The 17,513-nt window shown below is 45.5% G+C and overlaps 1 protein-coding gene and 1 non-coding gene across 2 annotated transcripts in view; both read right to left on the reverse strand.

The window, feature by feature from the left end:
• The window catches only part of SLC4A4 (solute carrier family 4 member 4), a 210,406-nt gene that overhangs the window by 43,768 nt on the left and 149,125 nt on the right, over window positions 1–17,513 (reverse strand). The window contains exons 9-14 of the mRNA XM_056855929.1: window positions 13,302–13,389; window positions 10,506–10,660; window positions 9,254–9,367; window positions 8,952–9,126; window positions 3,022–3,155; window positions 2,128–2,399 (exon numbers count right to left, since the gene is read on the reverse strand). Of these exons, the coding sequence (XP_056711907.1) occupies window positions 2,128–2,399; window positions 3,022–3,155; window positions 8,952–9,126; window positions 9,254–9,367; window positions 10,506–10,660; window positions 13,302–13,389 (938 nt within the window). The remainder of the gene's footprint in view (window positions 1–2,127; window positions 2,400–3,021; window positions 3,156–8,951; window positions 9,127–9,253; window positions 9,368–10,505; window positions 10,661–13,301; window positions 13,390–17,513) is intronic.
• TRNAA-AGC (transfer RNA alanine (anticodon AGC)) lies at window positions 12,899–12,970 on the reverse strand. Its single transcript has one exon. It is a non-coding gene; the product is annotated as a tRNA-Ala (tRNA).

A 17,513-nucleotide genomic window follows, 5' to 3' on the forward strand; every position in this document is an offset into this window, starting at 1 on the left:
GAAGCAGAAGAAGATGAAGGAGGAGGAGTGATTTTTATATGCTGACTTTCTCTACCACTTAAGGAAGAATCAAACCGGCTTACAATCTCCTTCCCTTCCCCTCCCCACAACAGACACCCTGTGAGGTATGTGGGGCTGAGAGAGCTCTAAGAGAGCTGCGACTAGCCCACCTGGCTTCGTGTGGAGGAGAGGGTAAATCCACCTGGTTCAACAGATTAACCTCATCCACTCATGTGCAGGAGGTGGAGGATCAAACCCACTGCTCCAGATCAGAGTCCACCGCTTCAAACCACTGCTCTTAACCACTACACCACACTGGCTCCCACAACACTTTTATATGCTTTTAACATGTATTTTAGTTTTGGTTTAAACTGTTTTTATGGTATGTTTTTATAATGCCTTGTTTTCAAATCAAACTATCGCTACAGGTAAAGGCTCTGCACAAATGTTTTGTTCCAACTGTTTGCCGCCTTGGGCAGAAAGGCAGCATTGCAGTTTTGTAAATAAATAAACTAAACTAAACTATGTGGCGCAATAGCCAGAGTACTGGATGTCAGTTGGGGAGTTCCAGGCTCAAATCCATGCTCCGCCCTGAAGTAACTCTGGGAGAACTCTACTGGGTAACTCTGGGAGAACCACCATCTCCCAGACAGCCCTACCTCGTAGGGTTGTTGTGAGGGTCAATGGGTAGTGAGGAGCTCCTTGGAGAAAAAATGGATTAAAAATGAGAGTCACATGTGTGTGGTGGCTAGATCTGAGGCCAGCAGCACCTTAGAGACTGACAGGTATAAGCTTTCGAGAGTCAAAGCTCCCTTCATCAGATATCTGATGGAAGGAGCTTTGACTCTCAGGAGCTCATACCTCGAAAATCTTGTGGGTCTCTAAGGAGCTACTGGACTTGAAAGAGCCAGAGCGGTATAGCGGTGGTGAACCAGGGATGATTCCCCACTCTTCGACATGAGCGGAGGACACTAATCTGGTGACCCGGGTTGGTTTCCCTGCTCCTCTACATGAAGCCAGCTGGGTGGCCTTGGGCTAGTCACAGTTCTCTCTGAACTGTCTCAGCCCCACCTACCTCACAGGGTGTCTGCTGTGGGGAGGGGGAGGGAAGGCAATTGTAAGCCGGTTTGATTCTCCCTTAAGTGGTAGAGAAAGTCTGCATATAAAAACCAACCTTCTTCTTCTTCCCTGCGCTTGCTGGGGGAGAGGCGTGATAAAAATGTACATACAGGCCGATACTCAAATGAGCCAATTCAGCAAGTTGCGCTTTCAAGTCTGAATATGGGGCTTCTAAGACAGAAAAAGTACCTTGTGAGAAATGAAGAATACCTAAAACAAAACTGAAAGGAATCTCAGCCTCCACCACAGACAAACAGGCAAGATACGGAGCCGTTTCCTGTCTGGCAAGCGGGCCCAATGCACCGGTTTGCTTTGCTGCGTGCCAAATTTGTGACTCATTCCAGTCTGCTGAAAAGTTATCTCACATTAGACGCATCATTACCTTTGGATGTTTTAGCTTCCTCCATGTTAATCTCTACGCTGTGAAAGCCTGGCTTCGCCCCGCTGTGGGTTTCCGTTAGGGTTGCCAACCTCCAGGTGGGGCCTGGCGATCTCCCGGAATCACAGCCGATCTCCAGCAGACAGAGATCAGCTCCTCTGGAGAAAATGGCTGCTTTGGTGGCTGGACTCTATGGCATTGTACCCTTGTAAGATCCCTCCCCTCCCCAAACCCTGCCTTCCCCTGGTACTATCGCCAAATCTCTGGGAATTTCCCAAATTGGAGTTGGCATCCCTAGTTTCCATCATGGCAAGGTTTAACCCCGTCGTCGTTTTAGTAGTAGTAGTAGTAGTAGTAGTAGTAGTAGTAGTAGTAGTAGTAGAAGAAGTTGTTGTAGTAGTAGTAGTAGTGGTGGTGGTGGTGGTGGTGGTGGTGGTGGTGGTGGTGGTGGTGGTGGTGGTTTTTACATGCTGACTTTCTCTACCACTTAAGGAAGAATCAATCTGGCTTACAATCACCTTCCATTCCCTTCAACAGACACCTTGTGAGGTAGGTGGGGCTGAGAGAGCGTGACTAGCCCAAGGTTACAGACAGTCGGATGAAAAACACAGAGATGGGCTCACTCTTACCTGGACCCGGTGGCATGCAGGTACAGGTATAAAGAGTGATGTAACCCACTTTAAAATGGGAATTGATGGGGTAATACTCGGCGAGCTTGATCATCTTCTTGAACGCGTCGTAGATGAAGATGAAGCTGATGAGGGAAGAAAAACCTTCCTCCGTGAAGCGGGTGAAGTACTGGACCAAGAAGCTGGCGTCCGTGGCCACCAGGATGAGACACAGGAAGGCCGACCACAGGCCGATCCAGAGCCGGAACTCCAGATAATCGAAACCGTTTTCTCTGCACGTAAAAAGAGATAACCCTGGTTAAAACAGGAGCAGTGAGAGGGTACGGAATAATTGCACAGAAGAACATGAAGAAGAGCTGGTTTTTATGTGCCAACTTAAGGAAGAATGAAACCGGTTTACAATCTTCTTCCCTTCCCCTCCCCAAAACAGACATCCTGTGAGGTAGGTGAGGCGGAGAGAGCTGTGACTAGCCCAAGGTCACCCAGCTGGCTCCATGTGTAGGAGTGGGGAAACCAACCCGGTTCTCCAGATTAGTGTCTGCCGCTGGGGTTGGCAACTTCCAGGTGGTTGCTGGAGATCTCCTGCTATTTCAACTATTCTCCAGCCAAAAGAGATCCGTTCCCCTGGAGAAAATGGCCGCTTTGGCAAATGGACTCGAGGAGAGGAGTCCCTCTCCTCCCCAAACCCCACCTTTCTCAGGCTCTGCCCCGAAAATCTCCCGCCGGTGGCGAAGAGGGACCTGAAAACCCTATCCGCCGCTCATGTGGAGGAGTGGGGACCGCTCCTAACCACCATTCTTAACCACTACACCAGCAACTTACAACATCCCACAGGCACCAACTGCAGGGCTACTGAGCCTGGTTGCCCCTCTTCCTCCCCGTCGCCCAACTTACTTGCTGAAGTTAAATAAAAGCCGCTCGAAGACCAAGACTGGCCCGGTGCTGCTCAGGATTGTGAGCGGCTGTCCAGCGAGAAAGCAGAAGACGGTCCCCGTCACTGCTGTGCCCAGAAAGCTTTCCAACACGCCCTAGGAGCAGAGGGGCAAACGAATCGTTTCAGCTGGCATCCTTCTGGAGCTGTGGAATTCACTGCCGGTGGAGGTCGAGATGGCCACGAGCACACAGAGCTTTAAAAGGGGGTTAGACCCAGGGGTCCCCAACTTGGGGTCTGTGGTCGCCATGGCACCCGCTGACATCTTTTCAGATGCCTGCCAGTGTTTTCAGGAAGTGGGTGGGGTAAGATAGGTCTTTTGTCCAGCAACGATTGGGACTGGCTGTGTAGATTTTTTAAAATGTTGCTTTGGCAGCAGCTGCCACCACAGCACAAGAAGGAGAAGGAAAAGGAGAAGGAGAAGGAGAAGGAGAAGGAGAAGGAGGAGAAAGAGAAGGAGAAGGAGAAGGAGAAGGAGAAGGAGAAGGAGGAGAAGGAGAAGGAGAAGGAGAAGGAGAAGGAGAAGGATGAGAAGGAGGAAAAGGAGGAGGAGGAGGAGGAGAAGGAGAAGGAGGAAAAGGAGGAGAGGGAGAAGGAGAAGAAGGAGAAGGAGAAGGAGAAGGAGAAGGAGAAGGAGAAGGAGAAGGAGAGGAGGAGGAGGAGGAGGAGAAGGAGAAGAAGAAGGAGGAGAAGGAGAAGAAAAAGAGGAAGAGGAAGAAGAGGAAGAGCTAGTTTGTATATGCCGACTTTCTCTACCACTTAAGGAAGACTCAAACTGGCTTACAATCATCTTCCTTTCCCCTCCCCACCACAGACACCCAGTGGGGTAGGTGGGGCTGAGACAGCTCTAAGAGAGCTGTGACTGGCCCAAAGTCCCAGCTGGCTTCATATGTAGGAGTGGGGAATCAAACCCGGTTCTCCAGATCAGCGTCCGCTGGTCCAAAGCACCGATCTTAACCAGTATAACACGCTGGATCTCCTTAAGCAATCATTTTGTGGCTGGTTCCGCCTTCTGCAGCAGCCATTCTGTGGCAGCCATTCTGTTTCTCCGCCCACCATCCCAAATGTACTCACTATCTCAAAAAGGTTGGGAACCCCTGGATTAGACAGACTCATGGAGGATAGGCCTTTCAGTGGCTACTAGCCACGGTGTCTGAAGGAAACCTCCATCTATAGAGGTGAGAAACATCTGGATACCAGTTCTGGGAAGCAACATTAGAGGAAGGCCTCGGCCTCTATGCTCTGTTTGTTTGGCTGAACAGGATGGACCACTGCTCTGATCCAGCAGGCTATTCTTATGTTTTCTTCTCAGATGGGAATAACATATGGCCCGTATGGGAAACTTCCATGCCACTATAGGTGAATTTCTTTTCCTGCCTGGATATCCTAGATCTGTGAAAAACTCGCATTCCCATATACCTGTGCCATGTGAAAGATTTTTTAAAATATTAAAAACAGATCATTGTAACAGTAGGAAAGTCTGGCAAATAGGGTTGACAACCTCCAGGTAGGGCCTGGAGATCTCCCATCAGAAATTAGTTCCTCTGGAAAAAAATGGGTGCTTTGGAGGGGGCGCTCCATGGCATTTTACCCCACCGGAGTCCCTCCCTTCCCCAAACCCCACCCTCCCCAGGCTCTACCCCAAAAATCTCCAAATATTTCCCAGTCTGGAATTGGCAACCCTACCGGCAAATACATTCTTAGCAGTACTTCCCTCTGGAAGTTTGTAAATCAAAAGAAGCCAACCAAAAACTTCAGGAGATTAACTTCGACTGGAAAAAGTAATATGTGTAAGATTGCTTTTGTCTAGGTTACAGTTTCTGGGCTTTATGAAAACATATCAGCTGGGTGATCTGAAAATGTCTCTCTGTAACCCTGAGGGCCAGCAACATATTTTCCAAAATTGAATTTGTCATACCCAAGATTCTTCCCAAGGGCCCCTGGGCTGTTTAGTTATCATTTGGGGACTCCAAGATCATATCTTGGCTGCTTTACCTATGACCACACAATTGGATAAACCTTATGAATGTTCAGGTCTCACCGAGTTTTAGAAGGCAGAGCATTTCTCTGTTCAGCAGGAAGCTACTTTTAACCAACTGTTTCATTGTCGTCAGGTTTACATGATACTTTACTGCTTCATATTTTTGGCCCATGAGAGGACTTTTAGAAGATTCCTGTGAATCTATGCATATGAAACTGGTTCCTAAGAATGGGGCCCCCAAGCCAGCTCTGGTCAGATCTCAGAAGCTAAGCAGGGTCAGCCCTGGTTAGTACTTGGATGGGAGACCACAGAGGAATACCAGGGTTGTTATGCAGAGGAAGGGAACGGCAAACCATAAGAACATAAGAAAGGCCAAGCTAGATCAGTCCAAGTGGCCAACCAGGGGCCTCTAGGAAGCCCACAAACAAGATGACTGCAGCAGCATCCTGCCTGCATTCCACAGCTCCTAATAGAATAGGCCTGCTCCTCTGATCCTGGAGAGAATAGGTCTGCATCATGACTAGTATTCATTTTGAATAGTAGCCATGGATAGCCCTATCCTCCATGAACGTGTCCACTCCCCTCTTAAAGCCTTCCAAGTTGGCAGCCATCACCACATCCTGGGGCAGGGCGTTTCACCATTTAACTCTGCGTTGTGTGAAGAAATACTTCCTTTGATCTGTTTTGAATCTCTCACCTTCCAGCTTCAGCAGACGACTTCCTCTGATCCTGGACAAGCATGCATGAACCAGAATCCACTTTGTCAAGTTTATCAGATGGTAAAAATATGTATGTGAAAACTAAAGGTGCCAACTTCCACAAAATCTCCAGGAATTATAAGTTATCTCCAGATGACAGAAATGAGTTACCCTGGAGAAAAAGACTGCTTTGGAGGGTGGACTATATACCCTGCTGAGGTCCCTCCCCTTCCCAAACTCTGCCAACTTGGAAGCATGGCTTTTCTTTTATTCTAAAATGAATACTAGTCATGATGCATACCTATTCTCTCCAGGATCAGAGGAGCATGCCTATTCTATTAGGTGCTGTGGAACACAGGCAGGATGGTGCTGCTGCAGTCGTCTTGTTTGTGGCCTTCCTAGAGGCACCTGGTTGGCCGCTGTGTGAACAGACTGCTGGACTTGATGGACCTTGGTCTGATCCAGCAGGGCCTTTCTTATGTTCTTATGTTCTTATGTTACCACAATAAATTTGTAAGCCTTTAAATGTTGGCATTCCAAATGTGTTAGGGCAGAGAGTTTACCCATCAGAGGAGGATTCTGATGTAGCCCAAGTACTCTGCTTGAAGGTTGATCTCTCCAAATACAGAATCTTTTTGTGAAAAGTAAAAAAAAAAAACCTCAAGCCTGAACAGCGTTCATTGGGTGCCCTTGATGGCATGCCATAAACTCCACGTTCTGCGGACACAGCCATTTCCGTTGGCTGTTTGGCAATGCCAGGAATGAAAAACAAAAGATATTTCATGGAGACTTCCAAACAACGGTCGTGCTTAAGGGCGAAAAGCTGGAATGCAAAGCCGGGATCAGCCATATATTTTTTTTTTACAAAAAGTAAATAGAAGCAAAATTCTTAACTACAGAAGTTATTGCTTTACTGAAACAATAAAAGAGAGGATTACGTTAGTTCGCCGCCCGGACCCAGAGAGTGTTTGACCCTCAACACACACCCCAAGAGCATCTGCTCCACAGGGTTGTAAAATATCCTACGGCTGAACAGAATCTTGTCTTCTTAGAAACGGTAAGCCTTGGCGCAAGGCCTCGAAAAAAACCTAAACTACCACTCCCTTCCAGCAACAAACATCCTCTCTCTGCAACTCAGAGTCAAAATATCGGAGGCAAAGATGGTTAAGTGCCTGAAGCATCCCTGAGCTCAGTGCTAATATTGAACTAACTGCTGCATAAAGTCCAAGGCACACAGGCCTGTAATACAGTTTCCAGGATTCCACTTTCCTCAAAATTAGTGTTTGCAGAGATAAAGAGGAGCTTTGAAGGGGGAGAGAGGATGAAATTCCAGTGCATCAGCAATTGCAAACAAGGTTGTGTAGATTTTTTAAAATATTGCTTTGGCAGCAGCTGCCACTACAGCAGCAGCAGCAGCTGCCACTACAGCAGCAGCAGCAGCAGCAGCAGCAGCAGCAGCAGCAGCAGCAGCAGCAGCAGCAGAAGAAGAAGAAGAAGAAGAAGAAGAAGAAGAAGAAGAAGAAGAAGAAGAAGAAGAAGAAGAAGAGCTGGTTTTGATATGCCAACTTTACCACTTAAGGCAGAATCAAACCGGCTTACAATCACCTTCCCTTCCCCTCCCCACAACAGACACCCTGTGAGTTAGGTGGGGCTGGGAGAGCTCTAAGAGAGCTGTAACTTGCCCAAGGTCATCCACTTGGCTTCGTGTGTTGTGTGTGTGTGTGTGTGTGTGTGTGTAGAGGAGTGGGGAACCCAACCCAGTTCACCAGATTAGCCTCCACCACTCATGTGGAGGAGTGGGGAATCAACCCCGGTTCTCCAGATCAGACTCCACCGCTCTTAACCACTACACCAGCGCATCAGCGATTGCAATCAGGATCGTTCCATTGAACTAACAGATGAATGCACAGCTTTACAAATGACAGCGGCCCACTGCAGGAAACGTTCTGTGGCAACAGAAGCCACATTTATGGGGGGCAGATCTACCTAGGGGGTCCCATTCCCCCGGTGGAGGTAGAGAATTCCCTGCCCCTCTCCACACTCCCGTTGCTTTCTGCTGCTTGGAGTGACAGCATGAGAAAGATTATTAAAATCCACAGCATCGCCTATGCACAATGTCAATTCTGGTAAAAAGCCGGAAGCGACATAGGATAGCTCTAGGAATCGGCGGTTCCTAGAGCGGCCCTATGTCGCCTCTGGCTTTTTACCAGAAGTGACATTGTGCCACAGGCGATGCTGTGGTTTTACCATAGAGTTTCCAGCGATTCTTAGAACTACCAATGTCACTTCCGTTGTTGTTTTTTACCAGACGTTTCGCCTCCCCTGTGGCACCGCCATGTGAACCAGGAAGCAGGAAAGGAATGAGACCAGTCTTTGTTATGCTAAGTTCCTTCTTTTCAAGAACAAATATTTGACCAGCAAGAGTTAGAGAGAATGATTCACAGACTGTGATAATGCTTTATCTCCCCATCTTCTGGAGCTTCATTATCAATAGACTGATTATTGTTTGGGTATTCTGCAGACACAGCGTACTTTTCTTTCCCTACGCTTGGCGAATAGGAAGTTCCCTTCTCAAAGTTAAATAACTGTTCATGGACAACATCCTTTGGTTACTTTCTGGGGGGAAGGGAATATTACACTTAATTAAATCTACATCAAAAAACTCTGTCTAGAGAATCTAAAAAACTGAGGCCTGCCAGGGTTTAGAACCCAGAATAATAAAATCATAGAGTTGGAAGGGACCACCAGGGTCATCTAGTCCAACCCCTTGAACAATGCAGGAAATTCTCAACTACCTCCCCCACACACACCCAGTGACCCCGACTCCATGTCCAGAAGATGGCCAAGATGGCTCCCTCTCACGATCTGCCTAAGGTCATAGGATCAGCATTGCTGACAGATGGCCATCTAACCTCTTCTTAAAAACCTCCAGGGAAGGAGAGCTTACCACCTCCCGAAGAAACCTGTTCTACTGAGGAACTGCTCTAACTGTTAGAAAGTTCTTCCTAATATGTAGACGGAAACTCTTTGGATTTAATTTCAATCTGTTGGTTCAGGTCCGATCTTCTGGGAAAACGGAAAACAACTGAGCACCATCCTCTGTATGACAGCCCTTCAAGTACTTGAAGAGGGTTATCATATCACCTTGGTTATCGTATCTACCCTGTTGCATCTGCAGTGATAGTCTGAGGCAGAATCTGGCGCCATGGCTAACCTGCATGTTGTCCGTCGCGTCGCCCAGCAGCCCCCCGAAGGTGATGGCGTTGGTTACCGTCGCCAGATAAATGAAGAGAATGGCAGAAAGGGCTTGGATGTTAAGAGCATCGTAGAAGTCGCTGGCAAAGAAAGGCGCTTTCCGCTTGATATCTTTGATTAGGCCACCGAAAAATCTGGGCAAGAGAAGGACACGTCACTGTAGGCATGAGATCGGGGTACCCAAAAAGACATTGGGAATCAAGCATGTCCCCTGAAGTTTGTTACACAAAGGCAAAAGGACCTCCCTCTGACAACACTCACTTGCCGGTCCGTTGCAATTCTTCACCATCACCATGGCCCCCACTGCCTTGGCCCCCGTCATGAGGCGTGTCTCCGTTCATCTGCATATTCTCACCGCCGGCGTACATGTTTTTCCTATGCAGAGAGGAAAGAATGAGGAGCCATTCGGGACAGCGCACTGGAAGGTCATGTAGAATAGTTGGTTTTTACATGCCGACTTTCTCGACCACTTAAGGAAGAATCAAACTGGCTTACAATCACCTTCCCTTCCCCTCCCCACAACAGACCCCCTGTGAGGTAGGTGGGGCTGAGAGAGCGTGACTAGCCCAAGGTCACCCAGCTGGCTTCATGTGTAGGAGTGGGGAAACTAATCCAGTTCACCAGATTAGCATCCACCGCTCATGTGGAGGTGTGGGGAATCAAGCCCGGTTCTCCAGACCAGAGTCCACCACTCCAAACCACCCCTCTTAACCACTACACCACGCTGGCTCTCTGGTAAAAGGTAAAGGTAGTCCCCTGTGCAAGCACCGGGACATTACTGACCCATGGGGTGATGTCTCATCCCAACTTTACTAGGCAGACTATGTTTATGGGGTGGTTTGCCATTGCCTTCCCCAGTCGTCTACACTTTACCCCCAGCAAGCTGGGTACTCATTTTACCGACCTGGGAAGGATGGAAAGCCTAGTCAACCTTGAGCCGGCTATCTGAAACCGACTTCTGTCGGGATCGAACTCAGGTCGTGGGCAGAGCTTTGGACTGCAGGACTGCAGCTTACCACGCTGCACCACGGGGCTCTCCCCATGCAATTAGACACAATGCCTATTACATGGGTAGTAAAGACTAGCAACATAATACAAAAATGCCTATTACATGGGTAGTAAAGACTTGCAACATAATACAAAAATGCCTATTACATGGGTAGTAAAGACTAGCAACATAATACAAACAAAGTAGCAGAATATGCAACTATGGCTAAATTAACGTCTTCAGTGCATGGCAGATCAACCTCTAAGTTCTATGAAAAATGGAAAGCATTCCTTGACTGTATAGCTGTTAACCAATAAAAATAATAGAAGGTAAGAAATTAAGAATTCATATTCTGAATGCAACTTTAATTTCATTGCTTATTACTTATATATGGAGCTGATTCTGTATCAAAATAAATATTGATGGATTGATATTAAATAAATCTCACTTGGTTGGGCCAGGCCATACCTCGCCAGTCCAGATCAATGCCAACACTTTACAGAATCCAGCTTTGGACTCTGTTACCTTTTGTCAGAGGATGGGAGGGACTTGGGGGGCTCTATCCTGATGGCGGGGTCCCACTCCCCAGGGGGAAGCACAATGACTTCGTCCAGGAACTCATCGATGCCAGCGATCAGGTCCTGCCGGTCTTTGGCTTTGTAGGCAATGTCGTGGAACACCTGGAAAGGGGAGAAACAAAGGAGAGAGACACCCATTCAGCAAATCCATGCCCGGAAACCAAGAGATAGCCTTTCTTTTACAAAGTCCCCCCATCCCCCTTGATTCTTACATCACAGCTTCTCATATTATCTGGGTGATATGACCAGCACATGAAGCTGGAACATCACAGAATCACAGAATCATAGAGTTAGAAGGGACCACAAGGGTCACAATGCAGGAAATTCAAAACTACCTCCCCCCCACACCCCCAGTGACCCCCACTCCACGCCCAGAAGATGGCCAAGATGCCCTCCCTCTCATGATCTGCCTGAGGACACAGAATCAGCATTGCTGACAGATGGTCATCTAGCCTCTGCTTAAAAACCTCCCAGGGAAGGAGAGCTCACTACCTCCCAAGGAAGCCTACTCCACTGTGCAGCCAGAACCAAATTCATTGCATTGACCTCAGAATCCACAGCTTTGCTTCACAAACTATAACTTTTTAAAGCGTAAATCTAAGATTGTCTGACCTGGGTAACACAGGCTAGCCAGATCTTGTCAGAACTCGGAAGGTAAGCATGCTGTAATATATATGTTGCCAACTCTGGGTTGGGAAATTCCTGGAGATTTGAGGGCGGAGCATTGGGGAGGGCAGAGTTTGAGGAGGAGAGGGACCTCAGTAAAGCACTAATGCCATAGCCAAAGCTGCCATTTTTTTCAGGGGAACTGATCTCTGTCATCTGGGGATTAGCTGTCATTCCAGGAGATCTCCAGGACCTGCCTGGAAAATGACAACCCTAGCAATATAACATGTACAACCATCTTCAAAACCCTTCTTCAGGAGACTTGCCAAATTCCTAAGTAGTGAAGCTTTCCTGGATGCACTGTTAAGATTTTGTAGTTTTGCAACCTTTCTAGGAGTATTATTTAGATGGCAAATAGACTATTTAATAAGGTTGAATGTAATATAGAAGGAAAAGTACAGAGAAATACAAGATACACTTATACGTTTAAGATATGCAATAGAAGATATGGTATTAGACTGAACACACATGAACACACGAAGCTGCCTTATACTGACTCAGACTCCTGGTCCATCAAAGTCAGTATTGTCTGGTTCTTGTAGGTTATCCGGGCTGTGTAACCGTGGTCTTGGAATTTTCTTTCCTGACGTTTCGCCAGCAACTGTGGCAGGCATCTTCAGAGTAGTAACACTGAAGGACAGTGTCTCTCAGTGTCAAGTGTGTAGGAAGATATAGTCAGAAAGGGGTTGGGTTTGAGCTGAGTCATTGTCCTGCAAAAGTAATGTGCTAATCATTGTCCTGTAAGTATCAAGATAATGTGCTAATGACGGTGTGGTATGTTAATATGGAACCATTGTATCCTGAAGTGATCTGTTAATGTGTGAAGTCCAAAGCTAATCTCCATGGCTATTGCTGACTATAGTCTTTGTTAGTCTGGAGGTTTTTTAGGACAGGAAGCCAAGCCTTATTCATTCTTAAACTCTCTTCTTTTCTGTTAAAGTTGTGCTGATGTTTATGAATTTCAATGGCTTCTCTGTGCAATCTGACAAAATAGTTGGTAGAATTGTCCAGTCTTTCAGTGTCTTGGAATAAGACCCTGTGTCCTGTTTGTGTCAGTCCATGTTCAGCCACTGCTGATTTCTCAGGTTGGCCAAGTCTGCAGTATCTTTCATGTTCATTTATCCTTGTTTGTATGCTGCGTTTTGAGGTCCCGATGTAAACTTCTCCACAGCTGCAAGGTATACGATATACTCCTGCAGAGGTGAGGGGGTCTCTTTTGTCTTTTGCTGATCGTAACATTTGTTGTATTTTCTTGGTGGGTTTCAACACTGTTTGTAGGTTATGTTTTTTCAAAAGTTTCTCCATCCTATCAGTGACTCCTTTAATAAATGGCAAGAATACCTTTCCTATGGGAGACTGTTTTTACTTTTGCAGGACAATGACTCAGCTCAAACCCAACCCCTTTCTGACTATATCTTCCTACACACTTGACACTGAGAGACACTGTCCTTCAGTGTTACTACTCTGAAGATGCCTGCCACAGTTGCTGGCGAAACGTCAGGAAAGAAAATTCCAAGACCACGGTTACACAGCCTGGATAACCTACAAGAACCAATGAACTCTGACCGTGAAAGCCTTCGACAATATTCAGTATTGTCTACTCAGACCGGCAGCGGCTCTCCAGGGTCTCAGGCAGGGGTCTTTCACATCACCTACTTGCCTGGTCCCTTTAACTGGAGACGCCAGGGATTGAACCTGGGACCTTCTGCATGCTAAGCAGATGCTCTACCACTGAGCCACGGCCCCTCCCCAAGATTCTGACAAGTTTAGTTGATGTGGAGGCTTACTGGATGAAATAAGCTTTTTTTCAGTTTAAAGAATGTTGAGATAGAGTAAAGTTTTGAATGATACAAAATTTGGAAACTTCCTCTTTTTATTTTTTAAATTCAATTCTATGTGGAAGCTCAGAAGATCATGTATTTTTCCCCCTTCCCGTCTTTTTCTTTCTGTATCCCCTTTAAATAAAATTAAAAAGAGAAAAAATAAGGGGGGGAGGAAAAAAAGATTTTGTAGTTTTGTAGAGAAAATATGTAATGGCACGACTGGATAGAATTCCTCATGAAGGCAAGGCACATACCTCATCAGACATCAAAGTGGCAATGGAGCGGCCAATCTCGTGGTACGATTTAGCTTTACCTTTGGGACCCAGCAAAATGAAGAGAAACCTGATTGCCAAGGGGAGAAAAGAGAAAAACAAACAAACATAGTTGTGACTCAGGATATTAAAGGGGGAGAAGACTTCAGAACATAAGAAAAGCCCTGATCCTGGAGATAATAGGTATGCATCATGACTAGTATCCATTTCAACTAGTAGCCATGGATAGCCACATCCTCCATAAGAGCATAAGAAAAGCCCTGCTGGATCAGACCCAGGCCCATCAAGCGCACCAGTCTGTTCACACAGTGGCCAACCAGGTGCCTCCAGGAAGCCCACAAACAAGACAACTGCAGCAGCACCATCCTGTCTGTGTTCCACAGCACCTAACAATACGCATGCTCCTCTGATCCTGGAGAGAATAGGCATGCATCATGACTAGTATCCATTTTGGCCTTCCAAGTTGGCGGCTCAAATTAATTTGCTTCCGCTCAATTTAAAAGTTAGATAGCTGGAAGCGCGAAGAGTCATCACATTTGCATCGCTGGAACTAAAACAAAAAACAAAAAAAGGAAAGAGAGCTTCTTATATCATTAACTCCAGAAAGATACAAGCACCCACTGACTGGGTTCATAAGAACAAAATTATGCACAGTAATTTTTTGGAAAATACCAAGCAGTTCAATATCCCCACAGAGGGCCAGCGAAGCCCTGATGGGCCTGATACAGCGTGGCTAAGCCATCCCATCAACTTCAGAGGGACCAAGAGCATTAAGCATGTGGTTAATGGATTCAGCCATTGAAATCTACATAATGCACTTGGACTCCACAATGCTTATAGCCCCCCCCCCCATCAGCTCAATCGAGTTAAGCAACTGCATACACCTTTCCCATCAACCCCGCTCTTCTGGAGCACTATCCCCACTCCTGGGGTTTTGTGTGTTGTGCCTTCAAGTCGCTTCTGATTCATGGCGACCCTATGAATCAATGTCCTCTTTAACAGCCTTGCTCTGGTCTTACAAACTGAGGGCCGTGGCTTCCTTTATAGAGTCAGTACATCTCTGGTTGGGTCTTCCTCTTTTCCTGCTGCCTTCAACTTTTCCTAGCGTGATTGTATTTTCCAGTGACTCTTGTCTTCTCACAATGTGACCAAAGTACGATAGCCTCAGTTTAGTCATTTTAGCTTCTAGGGACAGAGATTGATTTGATCTAGAACCCACTGATTCTGTAACCCTCTCCTCCAACACCACATTTCAAAGGAATCTACTTTCTTCCTATCAGCTTTCTTCACTGTCCAGCTTTCACACCCAAACATAATAATAGGGAATACGATGGCATGAATCAACTTGATCTTGGTGGCCAGTGACACATCTTTACACTTCAGAATCTTTTCTAGCTCCTTCATGGCTGCCCTTCCCAGACTCAACCTCCTTCTGATTTCTTGGCAGCAGTCTCCCCTTTGGTTGATGATGGAGCCAAGGAATAGAACCCCCAGGGTTAACTGCATTTAGTAGTCATTTCTGCAGCTACTTGAACTACTGTTAGAACAAGCCAATGTTTAGTATAGGTTTGGGTCGCATGGCGTTTGTAAAGATTATTGAACAAATGTACCCGAAGGACTTATATTCTTATGACTTGAACTACTGTAGGCCTTGTTGCTACAGCTGGACTAAGACAGTCTAAATTAATCTTGATTTCATCTCTTGCATCAACTCTATAGCAGTCTCATAAACTATAGTGTGTGTGTGTTTTACTGCTTTTGCCAAAACAGTGATTTTGCAATTCTACAGCAACTAAGTCTCTGCAAAGCCAATTCGGGGCAGGAAGGCAGACCAGTAGGGTTGCCAGCTCCGGGATGGGAAATACCTGGAGATTTTGGGGGTGGAGCCTGAGGAGGGCAGGGTTTGGGGAGGGGCTTTAATGCCATAGAGTCCAATTTCTCCAGAGGAACAGATCTCTGTCACCTGGAGATCAGTTATAATAGCGGAAGATCTAGGGTTGCCAACTAGGGTTGCCAATTATCACTTTGTAATAATTTCAGGGAAAAGAGCTATCCTGAGCAGGTAATTATATCAGCAATCACAAAAAGTGAAAGAACAGACCGAAAACAACTACTGTCCATTAAAACTCAGAAGAAGAGTAAAGCTCTAACCTTCTCTTTGCAGTATACAGCATTGGCTCCCGACATTAAACGAATTATTCACAACAATTGGCACATTGTGCAATCTATACCAGGCTGTGAACAACAACCAATTATTGGTATGAAAAAAAACCAGGTCTTTGGGAGACATACTAACTAGAACAGATATCAGTACTTCTCATAATAATACTATGCTCCCACTTGGATTCCATCGCTGTGGTAGATGTGTTAATTGCCCCATGGCATTACCAGTCAAAGAGTTTGTGTGTGACCGCACTGGTTTCCGTTTTACCTTGCGTACCTTCACAAATTGTGAATCCAAAAGACTTATCTATATTGTCAGGTGTTCTTGTAAATTTTTATATGTTGGTAAAACCCTCAGGTCCTTGAAATATAGGATCGGTGAACACCCCTCTAGGATACACAATAAGGTTTTGGACGCCCCCATGGTCCAACATTTTATTAACCATGGTCACAAAGACACAGATCTTCAATTTTTTGCCATCTGGCAATTACGAAAGAACAGTTTCTCTATTACAGATGCAAATAGAGTACTCAGTCAGCAAGAGGCTCGCTTCATACATCTTTTTAAAACAGAACAACCTTATGGTCTGAATTCTTCCTTAAATCTTACAAGTTTCATCTAATTGTCCTATACCCTAGTTGTTCTCTCAGAAATATCCCCTATATACTTTTAATTTAGGATCACACATTTAATTACTACCACCTGATCTAGGAAGCAGTCTTCCTTTAATTTAGAATGCTAGCAATGAGGCTTTTACAGATGACATATGAGTCTCTTTCCGAGAACTGCAAATGCTGCGGTCTGGTAAGGTTTCAATTTTTTTTGTGCTTTTAAAAGGGCTCATTTTGAATTATATTTCCTTAGATATATCACCATTGGTATATGCTATGTATTATCTGTTTCAGATGGATTATGAATGTCAATTAATGTTCTGAAGAAGGAAATAACCAAAACAAGCATTGCCGGTACTTGTCATATATGCCGTGCATACGGCTGCCGTGCATATGGCTGGAGATTACCGATCCTACTTTGAGCAAAGTACTGCCTTCTACACTTTTCAACCTTCGGGTCTGTTCTAAGGACGGTATTTACAATTTGTTTTCCACTTTATTACCATCAAGCAGAATGTATTTCGCTTTATCTACAAGTTTCTTTTGAAATGTAGGAACAGCGACTGATTAGCTTCAAAGTTCTCAGTGCGCATGCCCCGCACAGCGCTCTTTCTTTTGGGACACACTACTTTAAGACGCAAGAATGGTGTTTGATTCAGCTTCATAGTTCTCAATGAGCATGCCCCGCATAGCGCTTTTTTCTTTTGGGACACGCTACTGTTTGCTGATACTTTCTGGCTTAAATTTATTGTACATCTTGGGACTCCTACCTTACATTGTACATTGGTTCAAAATTGTTTTGTGGAAACATTTGTACCTTATTATTTAAGCATATGTTGTAATATGCTTCTTGATGCATGGCTTGTGATTTTGTATGTTGCTTACATAATATAATTTAAATTTATATAGATGCTGCTAATTCTTATCATTTGTGGCTTGTGTGCTTGTTATATCAACCCCCTTTTTTGCTTAACCTCCAGGTAGTAGCTGGAGATCTTCCGCTATTACGACTGATAGAGATCAGTTCACCTGGAGAAAGTGGACGCTTTGGCCATTGGACTCTATGGCATTGAAGTCCCTCCACTCCCAAACCCAGCCCTTCTCAGGCTCTGCCCCTAAATCTCCAGGTATTTCCCAACCTGGAGCTGGCAACCCTAGGAAGATCTCTAGCTACCACCTGGAGTTTCTTCACCTATGTTTCAATAACTTTGTATGCTGAGAATTTCTATATAAGATACTCTTACTAGAATAGTTGGATTCCTCTATTGGATGGTGAAACTGACACATTGTGATTACTGTATATGGTGTTTTAGATTAGTTAGATGTTAGGATTAATGTTATCACAATTCTATATGTAATTATATGTTATGGAATATATCCTTGAATATATGTGGTTGAAAGTAATTTGGAGCCTGATGT

This window comes from Euleptes europaea, chromosome 9, assembly GCF_029931775.1.
Source record: "Euleptes europaea isolate rEulEur1 chromosome 9, rEulEur1.hap1, whole genome shotgun sequence".
NCBI classification, from domain to species: domain Eukaryota; kingdom Metazoa; phylum Chordata; class Lepidosauria; order Squamata; family Sphaerodactylidae; genus Euleptes; species Euleptes europaea.